The 26,176-nt window shown below is 44.5% G+C and overlaps 1 protein-coding gene across 1 annotated transcript in view; it reads left to right on the forward strand.

Moving 5' to 3' along the window:
* The window catches only part of Pitpnc1 (phosphatidylinositol transfer protein cytoplasmic 1), a 261,209-nt gene that overhangs the window by 228,908 nt on the left and 6,125 nt on the right, over positions 1 to 26,176 (forward strand). The window contains exons 7-8 of the mRNA XM_034505249.2: positions 4,748 to 4,903; positions 12,848 to 12,911. Coding sequence (XP_034361140.1) covers positions 4,748 to 4,903; positions 12,848 to 12,911 — 220 coding nt within the window. The remainder of the gene's footprint in view (positions 1 to 4,747; positions 4,904 to 12,847; positions 12,912 to 26,176) is intronic.

The raw sequence follows: 26,176 nt of genomic DNA on the forward strand, positions 1-26,176 counted from the left end.
TTCTTGTTGCTACTTCATAACTGTAATTTTGCTACTGTCATGAATTGTAATATAAATATCTGTGTTTTCTGATGGTTTTAGATAACTCGTCTGCAAAGGTCATTCAACCCCCACCCTCCAAAGAGGCTGTGACCCACAGGTTGAAAACTGCTGCTCTAGAGGATGTTCTGGCTTCTGGGTCCTACGGGAGGTCATGGGTTGTAACTGAGCAACTCCAATCTTTGCCTCTGTCCCCAAGTGACTCTCTTTGTGTCTTCCCATCTGTCTCTTTCAAGGACACTTGTCATTGGACCTAGGGCCCATCCATTTAATCCGGGATGATCTCATCTAAAGATCCTTAGCTTAATTACATCTGCAAAGACCTTGGTTTCCAATCACATCATACTTAGTTTCCAGGGGCAAAGGTATGCACTTGGTATATTGTTTGGGGAATCACCAGCCACTGCACAAAATTTTCAGTGTATTGGACTCCAACAGTCAGGAATCTGAGGAAGGAGGATTGCCACAGGTTCTATGTCAGCCTGGGCTACAGAATAAAACCCTGTCAATAACTAAATAAATAAGTAAATAAATAAATAACAGCTTCTTGGTCACACTAACATGAAGCATTATGTCCTTAAAAAAAAAAAAAAAAAAAAAAAGCTATTAACCTGGCTGGACAGCAGTGGCTCACACCTTTGATCCCAACACTTGGAAACCAGAGACAGGCAGATTTCTGTGAGTTTGAGGCCAGCCAGGACTACAGAACCAGTTCAAGGACAGCCAGAGAAACTCTGTCTTGGGGGGGGTGGGACAGAAAGAAGCTAACGAACAAATAAATAAACAAACCCTAATAACCAGTCTGATAAGATAGCTTAGTGGGTAAAGGCACCTGCTGCCAAGCCTGATGACCTAAATTTGACCCACTTACATGGTGGAAGAAGAGAACCACGAAGTATCCTCTGATCCTCACATGTATGTATGGTATATGTCCTCATACACATACACACAGACAGAATAAATAAATGTAAAAGGCTGAGGTCAGTGTTTGAAAAAGTCCAGAGAAATGTGTATCACTGGAAATAAAGAAAGAGGCCAGGTGTGCGCCTTTAATCCCAGCATTCTGGAGACAGAAGCAGGCAGAACTCTGTGGGTTCGAGACCAGCCTGGTCTACAAAGTGAGTTCTGGGACAGCCAAGACTACACAAAGAAACTCTATCTTGAAAGAAAAAAAAAAAAGAAAGAAAGAAAGAAACAAAAAAAGAAGGAAGGGAAGAAAGAGGGTTTTAAGCTTACAGCCAAAGATGCAGTTCACTTCAGATGTAGCAGAATGGGGGCCTGGACTTCATCTCTAAAACTGAGAAGAAAGGAATAATCAAATTTATAAGTTAGCTGGACCAATGGGACACCTTAATCCTACACTAGAGATTGACTTGAGGCTAGCCTGGTCTATACAGTGAGTTTCTAGATTGCCAGGGCTACACAGAGAAATCCTGTCTAAGAAAGGAAGGAAGGAAGGAAGGAAGGAAGGAAGGAAGGAAGGAAGGAAGGAAGGAAGGAGAAAATGAGAAAACTGTGCAACTGTACACATGTTAGCACACATGCATGTAAACTCTATAAAATACATTTTTTAAATTATAAAAAAAATCAAGGAGTATATCTAAAAACTAACTCTCCTTAACCCCACCCTCCAAATGGTTACAAGGAAGTCCAACTGACAGAGCAGTTTAGACTCTTGGATTTAGAAATGAACGGGAAAGTGGAAGGTAAGGTATCCTAAGTGAATGGGCCCTGGGGAGTGGGGGGTTACAGTGGTAGAGAAAGTGGAAGAAGGGGCGTTCCCAATGTCTAAGCTGAGTCAGGTGATACCTGCTGGCTTATACGCACACATGCATGAACACGTACACACACTCACATGCACACAGACACATGTGTACATACACAAGCACCTTTTCTTGGTTTGTTGCTATCCACTCACATTCAGCTGACATTCACATCTGATCTATAGTTTGGATCAAAGGTGTCTTTCTAGAAGCCTTCCTTCCTTCTGCACCTCTCTCCAGCACTCTGAGAATCTCTGATTATAGGCAGTATTGGAGACTTACTAGACAAAATTATCTGTAGATATGACAGTCTTGAGTGGGGAACATCCTGCTCCCATACAAAGCCTAATTGTTGATCAATTCTTCAGCATTGAGCTGTGTTTAAAAAAAAAACAAAAACAAAAACAAAAAAAAAAAAAAAAAAAAAAAAAAAAAAAAAAACACCCTTTTGCTGTTTAATTTGAAAGTAAATGTGGCAGAAAGAACACTGGGCTGGGTGAAGGACCTGTGATTTTCAGGTGAAATATCTGATTTTTTTTTCCCCCTCAAGTCTCAGTGTCTTTATCTAGCAAAATGAGGACATGAAACCACTGTCCACTTAGAAAATTCTATTCTGGGCTTGACAAGATGGCTCAGAAGGGTAAGGCACCTGCTGCCCAGCCTGTTGAGCTGAGTTTGATCTCCAGAACCCACATCAAGGAAGGAAAAGAACTGACTCCTGGATTTTCCTCGGACTTTAACACATGAATCATGCGCGCACAGACAGACAGACAGACAGACAGAGACACACACACACACACACACACACACACACACACACACTTTAAATGTAAAGTCCCACAGCTTTTACAGACCTTACCTTCTGGCTCTGGTAAACACAGTAGACTTCTCATTCACAGCTAACCTCTCCCCAAACTCTGATTTACAATAGCCTACTATAAATTTAAAGTTTTGGGAGCCATTAAGAATTACACCTTGAGACTGGAGAGATAGCATAAAGAATTTGCTATTCAGGTGTAAAGAACTGAGTTCGAATCCCCTGAACCTAAATATATCCAGGAACAATGGTTCGAATCTGTGATCCCCATGTTCCTATGGTAACATGGGAGGTGAACACAGAAGAGTCCCTGGAAGCTTGAAGGCCAACTAGCCTGGCTGATACAGAAGAAAAACAAGAGTCTGTATTGAAGGCAGAAGGTGAGTACTGACTACCAAGGTTGTACACACACACACACACAGACATACAGAGAGAGACAGAGACAGAGACACCACACCTTGGTTGAAGCACCTCTGTAATTTTAGCTATGTGAATGATGCTTTTCTAGTCTCATTCTGAGCTGAATTTTTTTTTTTTCAAGACAGGGTTTCTCTGTGTAGCCCTGGCTTTCCTGGAACTCTATAGACCAAGCTGCCCTCAAACTCACAGAGATCTGCCTCACGAGTGCTAGGAGTAAAGGCCTGTACTGAATCTTTCAGGAAGGCCCTGCATTCCCCTTCATATCGCTGTGTCTTGTTTACTGCTTGAGGATTGTGGGTCTGGAATGCATGCTGGTGGTGTGCTGGAAGCGTACCTAGGAGAGCCCTCCATACGCCAGAAGGTTCACAGTGTTGTGGGGCGTGACCAGAACCCCTGGGCTACACACAACAGGCTCTTGAAGAAAAAATAGCAGAGACAGGCAGAAAATAAAAAGGGGGGGCTAGCTAGGGAGAAGGATGCTTAGGGGAAAGTTACTGATGTCTGGCATGTGAACTGGTGGGATTGTTCAGTGGTTAAGGCTCTTCCTTGCTCCTGCAGTATACTTCATGCACGCTGGCAAGCGCTCTACCATCTGAGCCACATCCCAGCATAGCGTTGTATGCAGTTGTTGTATCTTAAGCCGACGGTGCCACAGATTCTCAGAGGAGAAGCAACGGGGAAAGGACAAAGGCTCTGCCTTGTCAGTGTGAAAACAGGAATAAGAGATCATTTGCTCTGAGCTAAATCTGAGTGTCCATGCCTGGGAACACAGTTTCGGATTGTGTGAGAAGATGCCTTCCACCATAGAGACCATCGCTAGAACAGTTTATAATCTTTATTTCTTTAAGTCTGCATGTATGTGCATGTGTGCATGCGTGTGCATATGTGCGTGAACATGGAGTCAGACAGTTTTCAGGAGACATTGTCTCTCCTACCTGCTGGATCTTCTATTTCTCCATTGCACAGCATAGTCCAGGTTACTGCCTCTGGACCTTACAGCTGATTCTGTCTCTGCCTCCGATCTCCTCATAAGTATACTGGGATAACAGATGCTCACCACCAACCACATCTGGCTTTTATTTTTATGTAATCTTTTAATTTGTATTTTATGTGTATTGTTTTGCCTGCCTGCATGTCTGTATGAGGCTGTTGGTACCTAGAAACTGGAGTTACAGTTGTGAGCCACTATGTGGGCACTGGGAATCGAACCCACATCCTCTGGAAGAGCAATCAGTGTTCTTAATAGCTGAGTCATCTCTCAAGCCATCCATTGGGCTTTTTATGTGGATTCCAGGAATGGAACTTGGGTACTCAGACTTGCATGGCAAGGGTATCTACCTGCTGAGACATTTCTCAAGCCTCCACAGCTCTTCCCAGGAAACAGTGACACCCTACCCCACCCCCCCTTAGTAGTTCCCACTGTCCTCCATATTCCTAGTCCCTAGTAACCATGGTCTACTTTCTGTCTATGTGTATTTTGCCCATTCTGGACATTTCATATAGATAGCTTTTTTTTTTTTTTTTTTTTTTTTTTTTGAGATGTTTCAGGTAGCCCAGGCTAGCCTCAGACTCAACATGTAGCTGAGGTGTTCTTGAACTCCTGACCATTCTGCCTCTGCCTGCCAAGAACGGAGATTACAGGCCTGTGCTGCCTCACCCATGGCTCTGAAGTTTTAATATACCGGTTTGTTTGGTGTATCTTTTCTAGGATCCTAAACACTTCAAGTCTGAGAAGACAGGCCGAGGGCAGCTAAGAGAAGGCTGGCGAGACAACCATCAGCCCATCATGTGCTCCTACAAGCTGGTCACTGTCAAGTTCGAGGTGTGGGGCCTTCAGACCCGAGTGGAACAATTTGTGCACAAGGTGGGTGGTTGGCCTGGTCCCTGGGATGTGGACAAGGTTCCTACTGCCATCTTTGCCTGGTAGGAGATAGAATGTTTGCCCAGTGCTGTACTGACACCAAGTAGTTACATCTAGAAAATACATCTTAGGTGAAAATGCATTTTCTGTAAGGGTGTAATTTCCTCCCACTACTCTGTGTAGCAGTTTTATAAATCACCTCTGAATCTTCTGCATGAATAGATTTGGGAAATGGGGTCTGCAGAACATATGGCGTGCTTTGCCAGTTAGGTTAATCTACCTCTGGGATTGGCAAGAGCCCAGAAGGCTTATCTCTGGATACAGCTCCTAGGGATAATTCTCCCTCAGAGGAACTTGCCTACGTAGGCACCAAAAGTAGAAGAGGCCTTCAGAGGCAGAACAAGAGCTCCACGTGGGCCCATTAGGCGGCACACCTCAACACTTCTTCTTACTTGACCCCCTTACAAAAGGATGATGAACAAGCCCAGAGCACAGGTTTTAACCGGGTCCTCGCTTTGGGAAACAGATTAACTTTGGTGGAAGGAACCAACCTGATGACACACGTTTTCTCAAGGTCTCAAATAGGACTCTTTTCCATATGACTCTAAAATAATGGCACATGACATGCCAAGCAGAGCGAGCCCTTTGTAACTGCTCTCATTTACATAAGGACAGGTAATCAGGCCAGCGAAGGCACTTGCTGCCAAGCCTGACATCTCGAGTCCAACGCACATGATCGAGGAGCAAACCGACTCCATTTGTCCTCTGACCCCCAGCCAAGGGTTGAGGCTTGCATGAGCATGTGCACACACGACAATAAATAAATGTTATAAAATTTTAGACAGCTGGGCAGTGGTGACACATGCCTTTAATCCCAGCACTCAGGAGGCAGAGGCAGGTGGCTCTCTGAGTTCGAGGCCAGTGTGGTCTACGGATCGAGTTCCAGGACAGCCAGGGCTAGACAGAAAACTTTTGTCTCAAACAAGATCAAATAAATAAAGAAAAACAAAATAAAATTTTAAATACGAAAATGATTCCCTATGTCAAGGGGGCAGGAATGTGGCTCTGTTGACAGACTACCTGGCTAGCACACATACAGCCCTGTGTTACATCCTCAGTACTCCAAAAAAACAGTTTTGGTGGTACACACCTCTAACCCCAGCACTCTGGAGGTAGAAGCAGAGGAAACAGAAGTCCAAATTTATCCTTGGTTGCATAGTGAATTCAAGGCCATCCTGGGCTACAGATATATATATACATACATACGTGTGTGTGTGTATATATATATATATGTATGTATGTATATGTATATATACATATGTATCTCAAGTCCAACGCACATGATCGAGGAGCAAACCGACTCCATTTGTCCTCTGACCCCCAGCCAAGGGTTGAGGCTTGCATGAACATGTGCACACATGACAATAAATAAATGTTATAAAATTTTAGACAGCTGGGCAGTGGTGACACATGCCTTTAATCCCAGCACTCAGGAGGCAAAGGCATATATATGTGTATATATGCTTATATATGTGTATATATATATACACATATGTATGTATATACACACATAACCCTGTCCTTTAAAAAAAAAAAAAAGAAAGAAAGAAAGAAAGAAACAGAACAAGCTAGGTGGTGGTAACACATGCCTTTAATCCCAGCACTCAGGAGGCAGCAACAGGTGTATCTTTGAGTTCAAGGCCAGTCTGGTCTATGGAGCAAGTTCCAAGACAGCCAGAAGTACACAGAGAAACCCTGTCTCAGGGAGGTGGGATGAGGGTAGGATCGAAAACTTCCAAGTTCTTTTTCTCTATATTTGAGAAAAGTTGGCTCTCTGTTTTTCTGCTAAAATCTAACAAAGACTACCTTTTCCAAATTCCTTTAGCAACACCATGGTAGAGGATTGTCTGTATGTCTCAAGATGGAGCTCTTGCTATACTTCTGGGGCTGGCCTTAAGCCCCTCCTGCCTCAGGATTCCCAGTAGCTGGGATTTAATATCTGTGCATCTTGCATCTGAGTATAAGTTTCATTCTTGAAGTTAGGACTGGAATTGATGACCCATTCCTGCACCCTTTCCCACCCAGGCTAGTGGTAAGAGTAGGCTATGTGATGGATCCAAAGGCCATGGGATTTTTCTTTTTTTTTTTAACATGAAAAGCATGTAGTTCTCTGCTGGGCTCTGTACACATCCCACCAGTCGGTGTGAACAGGTAAGGTGCAGAGGAAATGTCTTAGTTAGGGTTTCATTGCTGTGAACAGACACCGTGACCAAGGCAACTCTTATGAAGGACATAATTGGGGCTGGTTTACAGTCTCAGAGGTTCAGTCCATTATCATCATGGCAGGAAGCATGGCAGTGTGCAGGCAGACATGGTGCTGGAGGAGAAGCTGAGAGTCCTTCCTAAATCTTGATCCCAAGGCAGCCAGGAAGAGACTCTAAAAGCCTACACTTCCTCCAACAAGGCCACAGCTCCTAATAGTTTCACTTCCTGTGGGCCAAGTGTACTCAAACCACCACAGAAGTCAGGTTCAGAGACAGCCCTAGTTCTGTTTCTGTTGCTGTGCTTAAAAGCATCCTGACAAAAAGAAACCTGGGGGCGAAAAGATTTATTTTAGCTTACTATTCCAGACTGTAGTCCATCATTATGGGAATGTCACAGCAGTATGAGCTTGAAACAGCTAATCACATCTCAGCCACAGTCAAGGGCTGAGAGAAATAAATGCATGAGAGACTACTGCTCAGCTCACATTCTCCACTCTTACACAGTTCAGAACTTAAACCTAAGGAATGGTGCTGCCCACAATGGGCAGGTCTCCCCCCACAGCAATTAAAGCAATTAATAAGAATCCTCCACACTGGGTGTGGTGGTATACACCTTTAATTACAGCTCCTGGAAGGCAAAGACAAACAGATATCTGTGAATTTGAGCCCAGCTTTGTCTACATAGCACTTTGCAGGCCAGCCAGGGCTACATCATGAGAGCATGTCTCAAGAAAAGAAAAAGAAAAATTATTCTCAGACATGTCCATAGGTCAACCTGATCTGGGTTAATTCCTCATTAAGGCTTTCTTCCCAGGCAACTGTAGACTGCCAGTTGACAATTGTAACTTGTCATCGCAGAAACTTCATGTTTTCTTTCTGGGTCCTGTCCCTGTTACTGAGCAGGAAGACAAACGACAGAGTAACTATGTTACCACCTAAGTTCCCTGTATCCATTGTCCTCTCCTTCAGTTTTACATTCTCTCATCTCTCTTTCCCTCTCTCACTCTCCCTCCTTTGCTTTTGTTCTTAAAAAAAAAAATATATATATATATATATATATGTGTGTGTGTGTGTGTGTGTGTGTATATACATATATATACATATATATACATATATATACATATATACATATATATACATATATATACATATATATACATATATATATATATATATATATATATATATATATATATATATATATATATGTGTGTGTGTGTTTTGCCCACATGAGTGCCACAAGCATGTCTGGTGTCCCCAGTGGTCAGAAGAGGGAATTGGATCTCCGGGGACTGGAGATAAACAAGTCATTATGAGCTGCCATATGGGTGCTGGGAGTCAAACTAAGAGCATCAAGTGCTCTTAACAGATGAGCCAACTCCCCAGCTCCTGTTTTTATTCTTTTGAGGCAGGGTCTCATATAGCCCAGGCTAGCCTCAAACTCACTGTGTAGCCAAGGCTTGCCTCGAATGTTCAAGTGCTGGAATTTCAGGGGTGTGCCACCACACCTGTCTGCTTCTTTCCCTCCTATGATAGACTCTCCTAAATTGTCTCCTCTAACTGAAGAGTCATCCTGTGGTCATGCGTCTCCTTCTCTCTCACAAAGCATGTTTAAAACTGCCCAGAGCTCATTTCACATATTTCCTGGACGATGACTTTGGCTCTTTCTGAGAACCCGTTTCTTTAAAATACCTGTGAGGATTCTTTGGCTTATGTATTGCACTTCCTTGACTAATTCCAAACTAAAGGAAGTGTTATAACCCCGCCCCCCAACACACCTGTTCTGCTAATGAGGAAGTGTTTACAGGGGTTGAAAGTACTGGGGGGGGGGGAGCTTTCTCTAAACACCTTTGTTTTTTAAGAGTCTATTCACAGCGAGGGGGGTGGTATTCAAAAGCCAGCCATTAAAGCATTATTGAGGCCTTGTTGCCAGTCACAGCTGTGTTGTGCTTAATACGACAGGGTGGATTTACAGATGCCTCGATGCTGTTCTTTTGATTTCCATGAATTTGACACCATCAGCACTCGAGTGTGTACGGCTGCATGGTATTTCTTAGATTCATTACATGTCTCCACTTCCACATCATAAAAGGACCTCGACGAATACCCAGAGGCAGGAGGAGTAAACACTTCATCAGAAACGCTTCCCTTGTTTCTGAAAATCCACCCAATTAAAACCCCGTTGCTTATCGAAACACACTTCAGCCCTTCCATAAGAGCTTTTTTTTGACAATCACTGGATTTTGTTTGGCAAGAAGAAAGGGAGGCATGTTGGAGGCTGTCTGAGTTTCCAAGAAATGTAATAAGGAATATTTATGGGCTGGGGAAATGGCTCGGTGGGTAAGGAGCTTGCTGCCTGGGCAGCAGGACCTTAAGTGTGGATCCCCAGCATCCATGTAAAAGCTAGTTCTAAGCATGTGATGCATATAAAGGTGTAATAACACTAGCACTGGGGACCCTCGGAGACTTATTAGTCAGCCAGTCTAGATAATTGGTGAGTTCTAGGTCCAGCGAAAGACAGTATCTCAAAAAGTAATGAAGCCTGGCAAGATGGTTCAGTGGGTAAGGAGACAACCGACTTCTGCAAGATGTCCTCCAAATATCACACACAGATGTGTGCCATTACACACACACACACACACACACAAAGTTAATATTTAAAAAGTTTAAAGAAAGTGGATAGCAGTAGAAGACTTCATCCAACCTCAGCCCACTGCCCTCCACGTGTCCCCACATTGGTGTGTGCACTCGCACACAGCATGTTTATACAGAATGAAAAGGCGTCCCGTGAAATAAAAGTACTTAAGTTGTATTCCATGTGCCCACAAACAATATATTCTCTTCTTTAACCTTCTATCCCAGTCTCCCTCGAAGAAACAATTGCAGGCTACATAGGTTTGAGGACCTGAGTTGGGACTGCACACACCTTTTACCCCAGCTCTGGAGAACAGGGGCAGGCAGGTCAGAGAGTTTGCTGTCCAGTCATCCTGGGGGCTCAGGGGTAGAGGGACAGTGAGCTTAGTGGCAGGCTTCCAGTTTGCTAACAGACCCTGTCTCAAGACAGCAAGCAACGAGGAAGACAGTGTCCTACTCTGACCTCCCCACAGGCATACACTTCTGCCTACACAGTATACACACCGTACACACAAACATACAGAAGAAAACAGATAAATCTGTGAAACGAGGGTTCCCAATTCGGCGGATCTTGGCAACCATGTTTCTCCTCTCCCTCTCCCTCTCCCTCTCCCTCTCCCTCTCCCTCTCCCTCTCCCTCTCCCTCTCCCTCTCCCTCTCCCTCTCCCTCTCCCTCTCCCTCTCCCTCTCCCCCTCCCCCTCCCCCTCCCCCTCCCCCTCCCTCTCCCTCTCCCTCTCCCTCTCCCTCTCCCTCTCCCTCTCCCTCTCCCTCTCCCTCTCCCTCTCCCTCTCCCTCTCCCTCTCCCCCTCCCCCTCCCCCTCCCCCTCCCCCTCCCCTCCCCCTCCCCCTCCCCTACCCCTCCCCCTTCCCTACCCCTCCCCCTTCCCTACCCCTCCCCCTCCCCCTCCCTCTTTTTCTTTCCTTCTCTTTCTGCTTCTCTCTCTCTCTCTTTTAATTTGTGACAGGGTTTCCTCTGTGTAGTCCTGGCTATCCTGAAACTTATTCTGTAGACCAGGCTGGCTCAAACTGACATTCACTTGCCTCTGCCTCCTGTGTACTCAGATTAAAGGCGTGTGCTACCACTGCCTGGCCCCAACCATCAGTTTCTTAATGAGCTGGCACCACAGGCTGGCATACACACATGAGGTGTTTCCTCCTTTCTTTTGGTAAGCTGTGTGTATTTACCATTATTGCCTGTGATCTCCATGCTGTGGAGGTCAGAGCACACGAGTTGTTTCTCTCTTTCAGCCATAGGCCCTGGGAGTTCAGGTTGTCAGTGTACACAGCAAGCACCTTTACCTGCTGAGCTGTGCCAATAGCCCCACTGTTGCTCTTGATCAACCCTTTTCCATGTTCTTGGTGTAAATGAATGGCTTCATCTTACCTTTGAGCCAGGCTGAAGGTGTGTACAAACTAATGATAACTCCTGGACACTCACTCAGCAGTGACTGGAATGCCTCCTCTAGGCTAATCACCTTGAGATTAAATTGGTACAGAGCCTGCTGTTCCTGTGAAGGAGGGAATGTCTTGATGGAAATGAACCCTTTTCTGAATAGCAAAGGTCACTGTCTTGATGACTTTTCTGTTGGCTTTGAAGAGACACCATAAAATAACCAAGGCACCTTATAAAAGAAAGCATTTAATTAGGGGCTTGCTTACAGTCCACAGTCATGGTAGCAAGAAGCATGGCAGCAGGCAGGCAGGCTTGGTGCTAGAGCAGTAAGCCAAGAGCTTGCATCTTCTCTGCAAATTGGAGACAGAAAGAAAGCTAACTGGAATGGCGTGGGTCTCTGAAACTTCAAAGCCTACCTGCAGGGACGCATCTCCTCTAACAAGGCCACACCTTCTAATCCTTTCCAAACATTTCCACCAACTAGGAACCAAGTATTCAAACAAATGATCCTATGGGTCATTATCATTTGAACCATAAGGAACACTATTCTCTTGTCTCTCTGGTGGGAGATCCCCTGCACCCATATCCCATGCAATTGCTTGGGATGTTCATAGACCAGTGTGTTGGGAGTGTCACTAACACTTGGTTCCATTTGAACCTGAGCAATGAATACGGATAACCAAAGCATCATCCTTACAGGATGTGAGACACAAGATACAGAAATATCCTTACAGGCTTGATTGTCATGTAATAAAAAGGAAAAAAAAACGATGAATAATTATTGAAAGAGATACAGGGCTAGAGAGGTGACTCAGGGGTTAAGAGCACTGGCTGCTCCCGCTGAGAACCAGGATTTGGGTTCCCAGCACACACGGGATGGCTTACAACTATCTATAACTCCAGTTCCGAAGGATCCGACATACACTTTTGACTTACTCAGGTACTGCATGTATATGGTACGCATACATGCATGTTGGCCAGACACTCACACACATAAAAATAAATAGATCTTTAAGAAAAAGATAAAAAAAAATATTATTCTATTTTATCATTATTTGGAGCCTATCTCTGTATGTTTGGAAGAAGGGGTGCACTTGCCAGTCATGCGTTTATGGAGACCAGAAGTCAACATCTTTGTCTCTATCTCTCTGTCTCTCTACAGATTTTTTAATTTTCTCCTAAATTATTTTACTACATTTTTATATTTTGTTTATTTCTTTACTGGGTGAAGCACATAAGGAGGTCAGAGGATAACTTTCAGGAATCTGTTCTCTTTCTCATCATTCCTCGTTGAGACGCAGACATTGAACTCAGACAGGCTTAGCAGGAGTCACCTTTACCCTCTGACCTGGCTCACTGACCCCAGCTTATGTTTTGAGACAGGCTCTCTCACTAAACCTGGGGCTCACTGACAGGCCAGAAGGCTCCTGGGGAACCTTCATTTCCACCCCACCCCCCCCCCCCAGCACTGTGGCTACAGGACAAGCATACATTAACATATCTAATTTTTACATGGGTGTTAAAAATCCAAATTCAGTTCCTCATGCTTAAACAGCCTGCACTTTACCCACTCCATGCCCCTAGCCCCTCAACCCCCAGACGCTCTTGGTCACACCCAGTATTATGTCAACCTCCTTCTCTTACTCTTCATTCAGGTGGTCCGAGACATCTTGCTGATTGGACACAGACAGGCCTTTGCGTGGGTTGACGAGTGGTACGGTAAGTCCGATGGCCCAAATAACTTGGAGAGTGGTTTCATAACACCTTGACTTGGCTTTCAGTCCACCCAGCTTCAAGTGTAACCTAGAAGGACAACAACAAAGGGTAGGCCACCACTTCCTGTATTGGAAATAGCTCTGTTCTGTGAGATGTAATTATAGGAGTTCGGTCTGAAATAACCACAGAACTATTGACCACGTAGGACCTCGGCCTGCTTGGTGCTTGTCTGACGGACACACAAGGCTCCATTGTTCTCTGTGGGGTGGATTTCAGACCCATCCAAAATTATCCTGAACTTCAACATTGTCTGATTGAAGCATCTTATTGAGTAACCGTCCCTTGATGCAGCAAACACTTGAAACAGGCCCTCATCAGAGATATACAAGTTCTCTAAGATGTCAAGCACGGATGGAGGCATAGTTGCCTGGATAACTCTAATTGAAAGTACTGCTCTGGCTTCTTGGTTTCTTTTTTGTTTTTAATATCATTCAAAGATTTTAAACAAGCTCTGCACCTTGTCAATAAATAAGAACAAGGTTTACTCAGTACCATGATGGATGGACCGCCCTCCCTGGGTGCTCTGCTCTGCAGTTGTGTGGACATGAGTCCTCTGCCTCCCCGAATCAGTCATCAGGTGGCCAGTGTCCTTGGCTATAAATAGAAGTAAGCAAGCACGCCCAACTTAGGATAGAGCCGACTGTGTGTGTCTGTTGTCCTAAGTCACGTTATTTGTCCTGGGTGTAACCTACATTGCATTTTGGGCTTTTTTTCCACCCTTATTCCACCCATACCCTCCATTTCCACAGCGGCAACTGACCCCCTCCACTATCCTACCTTAAAGTGAAAGGCTACGTTGAGCAGAATGGGTGAGGGCAATGCTGGTTACTCAAGCTACACGTTTAAAAGGCTGGGTCTGCTGGGCCACAGGGTTTGTTTAGTTTTTGTGTTTCCATTTTCCAAGCTCTACACCTGTTGAAGAGTAAGCGCGTCTTCCTGGTTTGTCCAAATGCCCACTCCCATTTAGAGTACCATGTCCCCCCCCACACACACAGGACAGTTTCATTCACTATGCTGTCAGGAAGACTCACCAGGACCGGGCTTTTATGAGACAGGTCACTGGAGAGTATCCTCGGATTCTTTCCTCTGCTCCTTAACTTTTTCTGGGTGCTTTTATCTTCTTGGTATTGTTTTTGTTTTTGTTTACTGGGGAGAAAGTCTCAGAGGGAATACAAACCTTTGACCAACACCACCCCATGCATGCGCGCACACACACACACCAAAAACGAAGGAAGGAAGGAAGGAAGGAAGGAAGGAAGGAAGGAAGGAAGGGAGGGAAAGAAAACAGTTGAAAAAGTATTGTCTGAAGTCTGTCCTCTCTTAACTTGTACTTCTCAGAGCTCATGGTTCCCTTATTGCCAACTTCTAGGAAATATCCCAAGGCTAGTCAAAGAGCAGTAGACCTACATTGATCACACAAAGGTCAGGCACCCAGAGGACCCAAAATCTGCCACCTTGATGAGCAGAAAGCAAAGCTCTCAGCTAGGATTCTCTAGCACCAGAATGCTACTGAGGGCTTTTCAGAAATGTTAAAAGGAGGGCTTCACTCTGCTTAAGGAGGCAAAGCATTTCAAGCCTGCCCTTCCAAAAAGAGGGTTTGGGGCCAGTGAGATGGCTCAGTGGGTAAAGGCGTCTGCTGCCAAACCCGGCGACCTGAATCATTTCCCAGAGCCCATGTTAAAGGTAGAAGGAGAGAATGACTCCACAAAGTTGTCCGCTAACATCTACCCAAGTGTACCATGGGATATGCATATCGTGCACACATATACAATGATAATTTTTCTTAATGAGAAAAGAGGTTGACAACCAATGTAGGAGGAAAAACCGAAGTGGGAGTATGTATCCAGTAAGCGAATATAGAGAACGGATGCTGATTCTTTTCTGTCTCAGCTAAGCCTGCAGCCAGGAAGTGATGACTTTAGGCCATTTAATTAAGAGAGTGGGAGAGACTTGCCTAGCATGTGCAAGGCTCCTTTAGAATTCTCAGATTATTACAAGAGCCTGAAGCTAGAATAATATATTAGATGAAACCCAGGCTCTTCAGCCCAAAGGTCTTACCTACCTATTTAAGAATTCCTACCTATTTACTTAGGATGAGAAGGAAGGCAGTTAGCAACTCAAGGAGTCTATTGATTACAGAATCCTCTTTGTGTCTGAGTTATGGTTGGAAGGCTTAGTTAGGCTTTGGTGGGTGTAGACCATCAGGGCTGCTGTCAACCCCAGAGTGGTCTCCACCCCCTGTGTCCACATCGACAGTCTAAACCAAAACAAGCAGCCCTTTCAGGCAGCAAGGATCTGAGAACCACACCATCAATTTGGTATAAACTCTTACAGACCTCGGCAGCCCAGCTGAGCTGCTGGCCTGGAACACAGTGGCTCCTTCATTACCTGATGCAGACTCGCAGGAAATTAAATGAATAGAAACAGGCCCAGCCACACAGTGTCTCCTTAGCCATTTACTGATTCAAGGTCATTCGGGGAACTATGGGTCTTTCAGCTAGATGGGTGTGTTATAACCAAGGCAAAGTCCAAACCAGGATAACCCTTCGGCTCAGGTACCTCGGGTTGCCTTTTCCCTTTGATCATGTACAGGCTCAGCAAGGCCCCTGTTAATAAACATGGACAAGGTCCCAGGTAAAGCAGCCTCCTCTGGAGTCACAGTTTACAGTTCTGGTTCTCAAAGCAAGGTCCCTAGACCTGCAGCCTCCGAGTCTCCTGGGTATTAGTTAGAGATGCACGTCCTCAAACCCCTAACCCACTGTGGCTCCAGAAGCCCTCCAGGTTGATTCCGGAACTGTTGGCTCACAGCCTGGGATGTCAGGCAAGATTGGCTTACAAGGACAGCTTAAATAATTCATTCCGAATAGATTAGACTAGAAGGATCATAGGTGTCTCCGGGGCCAGCTGCTAAGCTCTGGTGCTTTATAAGAATTAAAAGAAGTAAGTAAGTAACCTCCCTCCTTCTTTAAACAGATTTGTTAAAAAAAAAAAAAAAAAAAAAAAAAAAGAGGCCCCCTTCTGGGCAGACCCAGCAGGTGCTATATTGTTGGGCCTGGGTTTGGGTGCCAGCCACCTCCTGAGCAGCATGGCAGCATGTTTGGTAGTGCACCCTGTCTGTCCTTAAGTATCATCTAGGACACTCCTGGTTCTCTCTCTCTCTCTCTCTCTCTCTCTCTCTCTCTCTCTCTCTCAAATTAGACTCCCATCTCCAGTGTTAAATTAGGAATGAAGAAAAGACATTGTTCGGGATGGTGATCTTCTCTCACCCAAGGATTTATTTCTGCATCTCTACTGAGTTCTAGCATTCTTGGAAGTCACGAAACCATTTCCCTAAGCAGATTTTATTCTGCTCATGTTCGTCATAAAGTATCGGCGTGTCCATCTTGGAGGAGTTGAGTTTGCTTTCCAAAGCCCTGATTGGTCTTTATCCGTGAGCCTTGAGCCTCTCTGCATGACTAGAACACTAATCAGCCGAGCCACGACACATTTCAGGAGATGGGGTGAGAGGGGAGGTGGTTAAAAATAGGCAGCCCAGCTTCATAAAAAAAGCTCCGATTGGCTTCTCAAATCTGACAGTATTCTCAGAGAAGCACATTGAAGATTGCCACGGGGACCCTGTGACTGAGGGGGGCCTCACAAACGTCTTTGAAAACCTGACTCTTCCCAAAAAAAAGTGTGTGGGAGGTTGAGTTCTGGCTGGTAGATGAAACAGCCTCATGAAGTGGCTTAGAAGTCAGCCATGATCCCTAGAGAAGGCCTGACAAGACGAGAAGCAAGCCTAGGTAGAGAAATGATGAGCGGCCATGTGAGTCCGCCACACCAGCATCTTCCAGGAGCCCCAGGATTCCTGGAAGCAGACCCTGAGCCCGTGTGTGTTCATCTTTCTAGGAAGGGAACTTGGAATATCATATCACTTTCCTTTTCAAAGGGGGTCTGTGAACCATTTTCCTGCCTACATTCTAACACCCCACTAAAAACAGTGGGTGTAGTGATAGCAATCTATGACCCTGGTGCTTGGGAGGCAGAGGCAGAAAAATGGCTACAAGTCTGAGACCAGCTTGTACTATGTAGAAAGAGACTACATAGTAGCAAGACCCTGTCTCAAAGCAGAGGCTGGAGAGACGGCTCAAAGGATAAAAGCACTTCTTACTCTTACAGAGGACTGGGGTTCACTTCTTAGCAACTACAAGGTGGTTCACAGCCACCCATAACTCCAGTTCCAAGGAATCAGATGCTGGCTTCCTACCTCAGCAGGCAGCAAGCCCTCATGCAGTGCACAGTGCACATAATACATGCTAGCAAAACACCCATGCTCATAAAATTAAATTAAAATTTAAAAAAGAAAAACAAAATCGCAGCTATCAACTGCTGTTCTAGATCTCAGTAGTCTGGGTAGTACAGAAAGGGTGTGCTCCAGGCATTAAGGATTGGCTGATTCCAACACAAAGAAGGTGGAAATGCCTAAGGTTTGTGTGAAGAGCATGTGTTGGGTTATAATTGTTCTAATGAGTTGTTTTAAGTTCCTACTAGGCCTAATGGTGCACGTCTACAATCCCTGTACTCAGGAGGCTAAGACTAGAGGAGGATCATGAATCTCAGGCCAGCCTGGGCTACATAATGAGTTCTAGGATAGCCTAGGATACATAATGAGACACTTTCTCAAAAAAAAAAAAAAAAATCAATAATAACAAAGAGACTTTAAAACTGAGTCTCCGGGAAGGATGGCCACCAGTTTGTTGGAGACAGGTGTCAGTCCACTTCATAATCAGGACTTCTGAGACACAAAGACTTGTTTCAACTTCAGTTTTGCTTCAGAATGGTAGAACAACCATTGTTTGTTAGGGCCTTCTAGGAGCCTGGAAGGGGAGAGATAAGCCAGATCAGGTAGTAAGCCAGAGCCACTGCAAATGCAGTTAAGACACACACACACACACACCCCTTCTCTCTCTCTCTCTCTCTCTCTCTCTCTCTCTCTCTCTCTCTCTCTCTCGTGTGTGTGTGTGTGTGTGTGTGTGTGTGTGTGTGTGTGTGTAAGGATCCATCAGTCTCTTACCCACGACTATCTCCAGAGGTCGTAAGACTGGTCAAAGAAGCTATAAAGAATTAAGCCCTTTTCTTCTATAATTCAGTCCTATTTGGATTTGTATGTGGTATGAAGCATACATGGAGGTCAGAGGACAATTCTCAGAAGTTCCTTCTCTCCTTTTACCGAATGGGTCCTGGGATTTGGATGCTGGTCACCAGGCTTGATGGCGAGCAGTTTTCCTGGTGAGCTATCTCATCTTGAGTTCTTTTTATGTAACATAATCCTGGCATTATTTGAATGATGGAGTAAATAAATAGTAGTTTTAAAACATTTTATTCAGGGGCTAGAGAAATAGTTCAGCAATAAAGAGTGCTCGCTGCTCTTACAGAGAACTGGAGCTTAGTTCCCAGTACCCGTGTCAGACAGCTCACAAACACCAGCAACTGCTGGGATCTCAAGACCATTTCTGGTCTCCACGGGCACACACTCAAACATGCCCATGCATGCATGCAGACACACAAACATCCATATATATAAAAACTATAAAAAAAAAATGAATACTAAAATGAAGCCAGATGTGGTAGCACACACCAAATAATGAAGAATCAAGAGGTAGAAGCAGGTGGATTTCTGTGATTTTTCAAGACAGCCTAGTCTATAGATCAAGTTTCAGGATGGCAAGAGCTTCAGAAGATGCCTTGTCTCAGAAAATTAGAAAAAAAAAAAAAAAAGCAAAACAAAAATACTAAAATGGGCCTGGGGCTGTGACTTCGTTGGTGGAGTTCCTGAGCAGCACACATGAAGCCCTAGGTTCAATCAGGAATGCTGCATAAACAATACCCAGTGACTGTAATCCCAGCGGTCAGAAGATGGAGTCAGGAGGACCAGGACTTCAAGGTCACCCTCAGCTACCTACCAAGTTCAGGGTTGCCTTGTGCCAAATGAAACCCTGTCTTAAAAATGTATAAAATAGTGATGGTGATACTGAGCACTGTAGTACACACCTGTAATTCCAGTGTTTGAGAAGCAGAGGCTGGAGGACCAGGAGTTCAAGGCCAGCCTGGGCTACAAGAGACCCTCTCTAAAAACAACAGCAAGAAAGGTGATAAACGTTGAAGGGACAGAAGAACCATTTAATTGAAGTCTATTTTACCATATCTTGTGAGTCTTTAGCTGATGGTTGAGGAGACAAAGAAATAGCCTCAATTCACAAATCCCCTGGGACAAGAACATCTTGCCAAGGTTAAGCCAGGAACAGAGGGAATTCCACCTCAGCAGAGTTACTTTGTGCAGGAGAGGACTTCATCTAATCCCAGCACTGGGGAGGCAGAGACAGGAGAATCCTAGAGGCTCACTGGCTAGCCTGGCTAGCCAAATCGACGAGCTCCAGGTTCAGTGAGAAACCCTGTCTCAAAAAATATGGCGGAGGGGCTGGAGTGGGCAGTTAAGAGCACTGACTGCTCTTCCAGAGGACCCAGGTTCTATCCTCAGCATCCACAAGACAGCTCACAACCATCTTAGCACCAAGGGATCCCACCCCATCTTTGATCTCCAGGAGCACTGTGTGCAAGTGGTACACAGACATACATGCAGGCAAAGCACCCACAGACAAAAAAAACCAACAATAATAATAAAATACAGAGAGATAGTAGAAGACACCAGACCTTGACCTCTGACCTCTGCATATAGCTATATACCTTTATAAGCATACACACACCCACACTGCACACAGAGGACACACAAATTGTTCTCTGACCACACATGTGTGCTATGATGCATGTGTGTGAGCATGCACACACACACACACAAATAACTATTTGAAAAAACTTTTAAAAGCTTGGGTGATAACCTCAGAAAGCATTTGTTTCTGACAAGAGCTCTGAACCCAGGTTGCTAGAAATTACTCTGATCTCTGAAAAATTAATCAGTAAGACGGTGAATTGTCTTCGGAAGTGTGCTCTGAGCATATGCAATCGAACATTGTTGTGCATATGGATGTTGAGGTGATATCCATCGCAAAGACAATGCATTTAGCCAGATAACCAAAGTGGATCTTTCCCACCTAATTAGCATTTCCATACATTACCCAGGAGGACTGATATGTTTATCTCCTGTTCATATGCATTTATGGCATGTGGAGGTATTTCAAATTTTAAAGAGATTTTTCTTAGTTGGTAGCTTACCTAGCATGTAGCTGCAGCATCTTGCATTTGGGAAGTGGAGATGCAAGAGACCAGGAGTTCAGGGTCCTCCTAGGATACACAGGGAGATTTGGTACCTGGGCTACATGAAACCCTGACTCAGAGAGAGGGAAGTGAGAAGGGAGAGCAGAAATAGATGCTCTCAGTGTTTTTAAACATCTAAGAACCTTTCCTACCAATATTACATCGTCTTCTACCTCGTTTTCATTTTGTCTTACGTTTTTTTTGGTTCTGCTGTCAATCACATGGCCCCACCAGTCCCTTGACTTGTTTTCAGATCTCACTATGAACAAGGCACTCACTGGTCATCTTTGTCGCCAAACCCTCTTTAACACCCACAAAACCAATAGCTCTGAATGTCCAGAGTCTGCCCCATGGTAAGTTCCTCCCTCCGCAGTGAGCTAATTACAGATAAAGAATGATTTCTGTGGAGATTCATCACAGTGAGGCAGTAGAACTCTGCCTTCTCTGAGTTTCGTTTTCCCAATTAATTGGTTAATGACATGTGCACAAAGAAACGTGTTTTCAGTTTGGAACTCGTACTTAACCAGGACTGCTTCATATTCATTTCCAGGTGTGTTTGTGATTAAGAAATACTGATAATTAGTCACTGAAATTGTGGGGTTTGGTCTTGCAGAATGTGTTATTACTGGCTAAGTCCCTTTTGTCTTCACCCTAAAGAAGCACTCCTTTATTGCTTGTCAATAACCTGCTTTCTAAAAGAAAAGCATGTCCTCGCTTGACCGGCCTGCAGCTTAGCTTTCTCCATGCTTACATTGCTTGTGGACAGCATTTCTGATGGATGATTCCAGGGCTGAGAGGCGCACCGTGAGTTCGATAAAATAGTCCAGGCCTAGATTTTTGAGCCACACTCCACCTCAGCCCCAGACCATACTGAATTAAATCATGAGCTCTGGCAGGTCTGCCCTTTGGAAGCAAAGAGAACCTCACATGACACTCGATTGATTTTAAAAAAAGAAAAAGAAAAATCAGGGCACATGATCCAAAAAATACTTAAGGAAAAACTCCAGACAGGAATAGAAGAGGCAGTTCTCCTACTAAGCCAATCAGTGATGGTGTGGATGCTTGGGGTTTTTGTTTGTTTGTTTTGTTTTGTTTTTTTGCATACTTTATTGGTTGGTGAGGAAGCCTGAAGTGAAATTCTGCCGAGACCTTGAGAAAGGGTTGCTGGACTGGGAGAAGAGCTGATAAAATCCATCAGAAGAACAAGAGAGTTGGGGGTGGGGACGAAGACAAGGAGAATGTTTAAGGAGAGGCCAGTAAAATATCAGCATCTCACTTGCTGAAAGAGGAGATTCCTTGGGTTTCTTTTTGTTTGTTTTTGCTCATTTGCTTTGTTTTTGAGACAAGGTCTCATACAGCTCAGGCTAGCCTTGAAACCAGAATCCTCCTGCCTCAGCCTCCCAAGTGCCAATATCGAAAGAATGAGACAGGACTTCTCAACCTGGTCACTGTTGGCATTTAGAATGAGATCTTTGTCTGTTGAGAATTGGGGATCCCCTCGTATGGGGTGTTTTACAGCACCCCTCCCTCGCCATCCCTGCCACAACCAGACACTGCCACAAAACCATCTCCTGCCGAAAACCATTAAGGATTGAGAGCTCATTATCCTGAAACACTGAAAACTTGTAGATTCTAGCCAAACGTGGTGTTGTGCGCAGTCGTATTTATAGATCAATGTGGGTGTGAGAGTGTCAACCATCTCAAAGCTGTCAGACTACACTCAAAGACCCGCACTTTCTGGCCCCTTGTATTCTATGCAAGAATGCATCTGTGTGAGAACTGTACCAACTCTCACACTCCCTGTGAATGCACTGGGTCTGCCCTCTACAGCCTGTCTCCTTCCATAGCAATGAAAGTGTCCTTGGTGTTGTCAAATGCACTAACTTAAAGATGCTCTAGTATCTCTCTGGAAAGTTCTACCTGAAGGTAAGTATTAAACCAAAACCACCTGGCCCCTCTCTCCCTGAGAGAGATCTTCTAACACAGCTTTAGGAGATCTCAGGCTACGCACAGCCTATGCGCTAACCACTCTTGCCCACTTTCCGAGAGTCACCCCTACACAATCGATTTTCACTCCTCTTTCCCCTCACTCCCTTCTTTGGCTGGTTTATCTAACTTTATGATTTTACCCCATAAAGTTAGTCAGTCACCTGCTTTTCAGTTTAAAAAGAAAAAAAAAAAAAACTTTGCTGAGCTACCGTCTTCCCCTAAAGTGTCCCCCGTTAAAGTTTGTACTTAATAACGGAAGTTGCCCACGTCTTGACTTTTTTCAGATATGACAATGGATGATGTTCGAGAATACGAGAAAAACATGCATGAACAAACCAACATAAAAGTTTGCAATCAGCACTCCTCCACTGTGGATGACATAGAGAGCCATGCACAGACAAGTGTATGTAGACTGTTCAAAGCGCGTTGCCCACCCTGTGGGAAACAGACAGGGAAACCCATCTGTCAGCCCCTGAAAATGTGGGGTCCCCAGCCTTCTGTGAAAACACAACCCCTCCCAGAGACTGTGGGTAAAGGTTCCTCTCCACCCCCAGTCTTTGAGTGGGCTGTGTCAATCACCTGGGTCTTCCAGATCTTTCCATTCTTCAGTGGCTTCACTTCATGGCTAACCCAGTCATAAAACCCAGGACACAGAGAGTGGAAACATTTGGGGGTACCTGTCAGATGGCCTGCAGCAATCACAGAGTAACATAGGAGCAATAGTGGGTGTCAGATGTAAAGTGGATCAAATGCCCAACTTTGCAAGGCGTAGTTAGTTGACACTTGCATTCCATGGAGGGCTTTGCTTCATTAGTCTCTGAAAGGCTTTCTCAAACTCATTCAGGCTGTTTTACTCAATCAGGTCCTTTTGACATAGGCTAATCTCCAGAGTGAGCTACAGTCTGAGTACATACATGCCTAGTGGCAGAGGGGTGGTGAGCTGAGATTTAGGGATGCTACATAGTAGATCTAGCCTAGGGCTTAGCAAAGGCCTAGAAAGCCCTGGGTTATTGACAGCCTGGGTTACTAAGAACTGACTATATGGTATATACCAGAATTTAAATACAGTTATCTCTTGGTCAGTTGTGCTAACAAAGAGACAGTATAGATAACAAAGGACTTATCACTGAATTGTTACCTCTGTCTCAGCCAGATCTCTTATGTGTTATCTGTCTGGGAACAGGTTGAGATTTTTTGTTTGCCATGCCCAGATCCTAGGATTTATGAGATACTTGAAAACTCAAGGACACAATTATTACATGGCTGCTACTTTTGTTCTGTTTTGTTTTGTTTTTTTAAGAAGTGAGAATGTAGGGTCTAGAGTCAGCTCAGCAGTTCAGAGCACCTGCTACTCTTGCAGGGACCCAAGTTCAGTTCCCAGCACCCATGTCTTAGCCCACAACTTCCTATAACTCTAGGTCCAGGGTATCCAATGCCCTCTTCTGTACTAAGCAGGCATTGCATGCACATGTACACACACACACACACTAAATAATCCCTTTTTAAAAAAGAAATGAGAGCACAATTACAGAACTCTGAGAGGTGGCTGTTGTGACAAAGGCTCTAGAATCGGAAGACCTTCTGGTAATGTTTTGGAAATGTTTAGTTAATTTTTTCCCAGCATGATTTGGACTGTGCCCTGCCAGGCTAGTGCACGCCATTGGCCACTGGATGCATGTGACCGCCTGTGAGCCTGAGAGCGGGCTGGCTCCGCCTTCCCCCTGTCGCGCACGCGCTGATTGGGTTTTGCAGGACACTGATTGAAGCAAGAGCTGCTGAAGGTTTGCCCCGATTTTGATCAGATAACCTCCCCACCTCTCGTTTTTTTCCTGTTCTAAAGATAGGAATGTTCTTTTAAGGAGACTGTTCCAGAACGTTCCTTGCTTTTGATTACCTTTTCTCCCAGGAATGTCAAACACAGTGCCATCAACTGCTCCGAAGGTTACAAACACAGACCAGACAAAGCTACAGGGGAGGGAGGGACAAGGGATGCCTGAAGGGCACTGAGCACTACTGTTTTCAGGGTCTAAGCCAGACGTGGTGGCTGAGAGCTGAGGCAGGAGAATTGCTTTAAGTTGGAGGCCAGCCTGAGCTATAATACGAGAGCCTGTCTCGGTGGGGAGTCCGGGGCGGGCGGAGCTTACAGCTTAAGGCTTTTGCATGTGTTCTTTCTGTTTTAACTCAGCATTAGCATTAAACTGTTTAGAGAAAGATGATAACTCAGAGTGCGCCCCCACTTAGTCTCTGGCTCCAAGAAACCCATTGTCACCATGATTGATGCAAAATGGTTGTCTTATAATACTGCCCTCTTTCTTTGGGATTCCATGAGATCGTGGGTCATTTGTTGTATTGTGTTGTTGTTGTTGTTGGTTGGTTGGTTGTTGCAATCGCATTTTTTTTTTTCCATAGTGGAAAAAAAAAATGGTTAAAGGCGAGAGAGGCTGTTTGTACCACAAATAAGAAGTGTTGGATAGGCCAGCAAGATGGTGGCCCAGCAAGGAAAGGCCCTCATCGTACACGCCTAGTGACCTGAGTTTAATTACCAGAGCCCAGGTGACTGTGGAAAGAGCGAATTGGCTCCACATGTACACAGACACGCACCCTAAAATTTAAAAATATCTTTTAAAACGTACAAGTAGTAATAAAGCCACAGAGCGGGGCTAGGGATGTAAGGCAGTCGGCAGAGTACTGGGAGTCTGCAGAACCCTGTGTTCCATCCCCAACACCATATAAACTGTGGCTGGTGTCAGAATCCCAGCCCCCCCCCCCCCCCAAGTAGAGTCAGGAAGATCAGAAACCCAAAGTTATCCTCAACTACTTAATGAGTCAGAGGCCAGCCTGACCCACCCAAGAGCATAGCAAATAAAAAATAATAACAATTTTAGCACCTTCACTGGCGCTAAAATGAAATTTAAATTATCACCCTGAACATGGATAAGTTAAATTGGAAGTAAGCAAAATTAACATCCAGGAATGCAATAAAGAAAAAAGCAGTCCGTTTTGACAGTTGCAAGGTTTCAAAGCCTCCAAGGAAGAGACTCCAGGGGCTTTTTTTGGGGGGTTGTTTTTTTTTGTTTGTTTGTTTGTTTTTGTTTTTTAAAATTTAAATTCTGTGGTGTATCGTTTCTGCCCCCTGCTGGAAACATACAATATCACACCATTTCAGCAATTTGTTAACCAAGTAATCTTTCAAAATTGCTATCCATTTATTAAAGATATATCCAAGTTCACTAAAATTCTCCAAGTAAATGCTGCTTTAAAGAACAGAGTCTCATTTATTCATTTAAAAGTGGTAAGTTAATAGGTATGATTTTTCTTAAAATCATTTGAGATTTATATTATGTCAACACAGTTGTAATTTTCTTATCTCCTTTGTGAAAAATCTTTCCTTTCAGGAATTTTTTTTTTAATTTCATAGGGAAATGGTCACAGATTTAATTTAATAGAAAGTGTTCTTTGAGCCAGGCATGATGGCTCATGCCTCTAATCCCTGCACTTGGGAGGCAGGTAGTTTGGGGCTTTGCAGACCTAGAGCCTGGTCTACAAAGCAAGTTACAGGACACTTGGGACCACAGAGAACACTCCCCCCCCCAAAAAAAAAAGTGTATTGTTTATTTTGTCCAGATGTTATGAAACCCAGTGGTGTAGCTTGGTGGTAGAGCTGTCTGGCATACTCAAGTCCCTAGATTTGATCCCCAGCAAAGAACACCTAAATGATTAACATGGGTTGCTCATTCCTTCCACATTCAACACGTCAAAGAAAGAGACCTGAACCACTGAGACTGTGGAAGAGGACCAAAATGAATAAAAATAAACAGATAAACAGAGTCCATGGGCTCTGCTCTACCCTAGGCAAATCCTTCACTTCAGGCTTATTTTGACATCTCCATTTTCCCTGTTACTCTATTCCCAGTAAGTGAGAATCACCGGAGAGTTCCAGGAATAGCCAGACTGACAGTAATTCCTAA

This window comes from Arvicanthis niloticus, chromosome 6 (genome assembly GCF_011762505.2).
Source record: "Arvicanthis niloticus isolate mArvNil1 chromosome 6, mArvNil1.pat.X, whole genome shotgun sequence".
In the NCBI taxonomy this organism is placed as follows: domain Eukaryota; kingdom Metazoa; phylum Chordata; class Mammalia; order Rodentia; family Muridae; genus Arvicanthis; species Arvicanthis niloticus.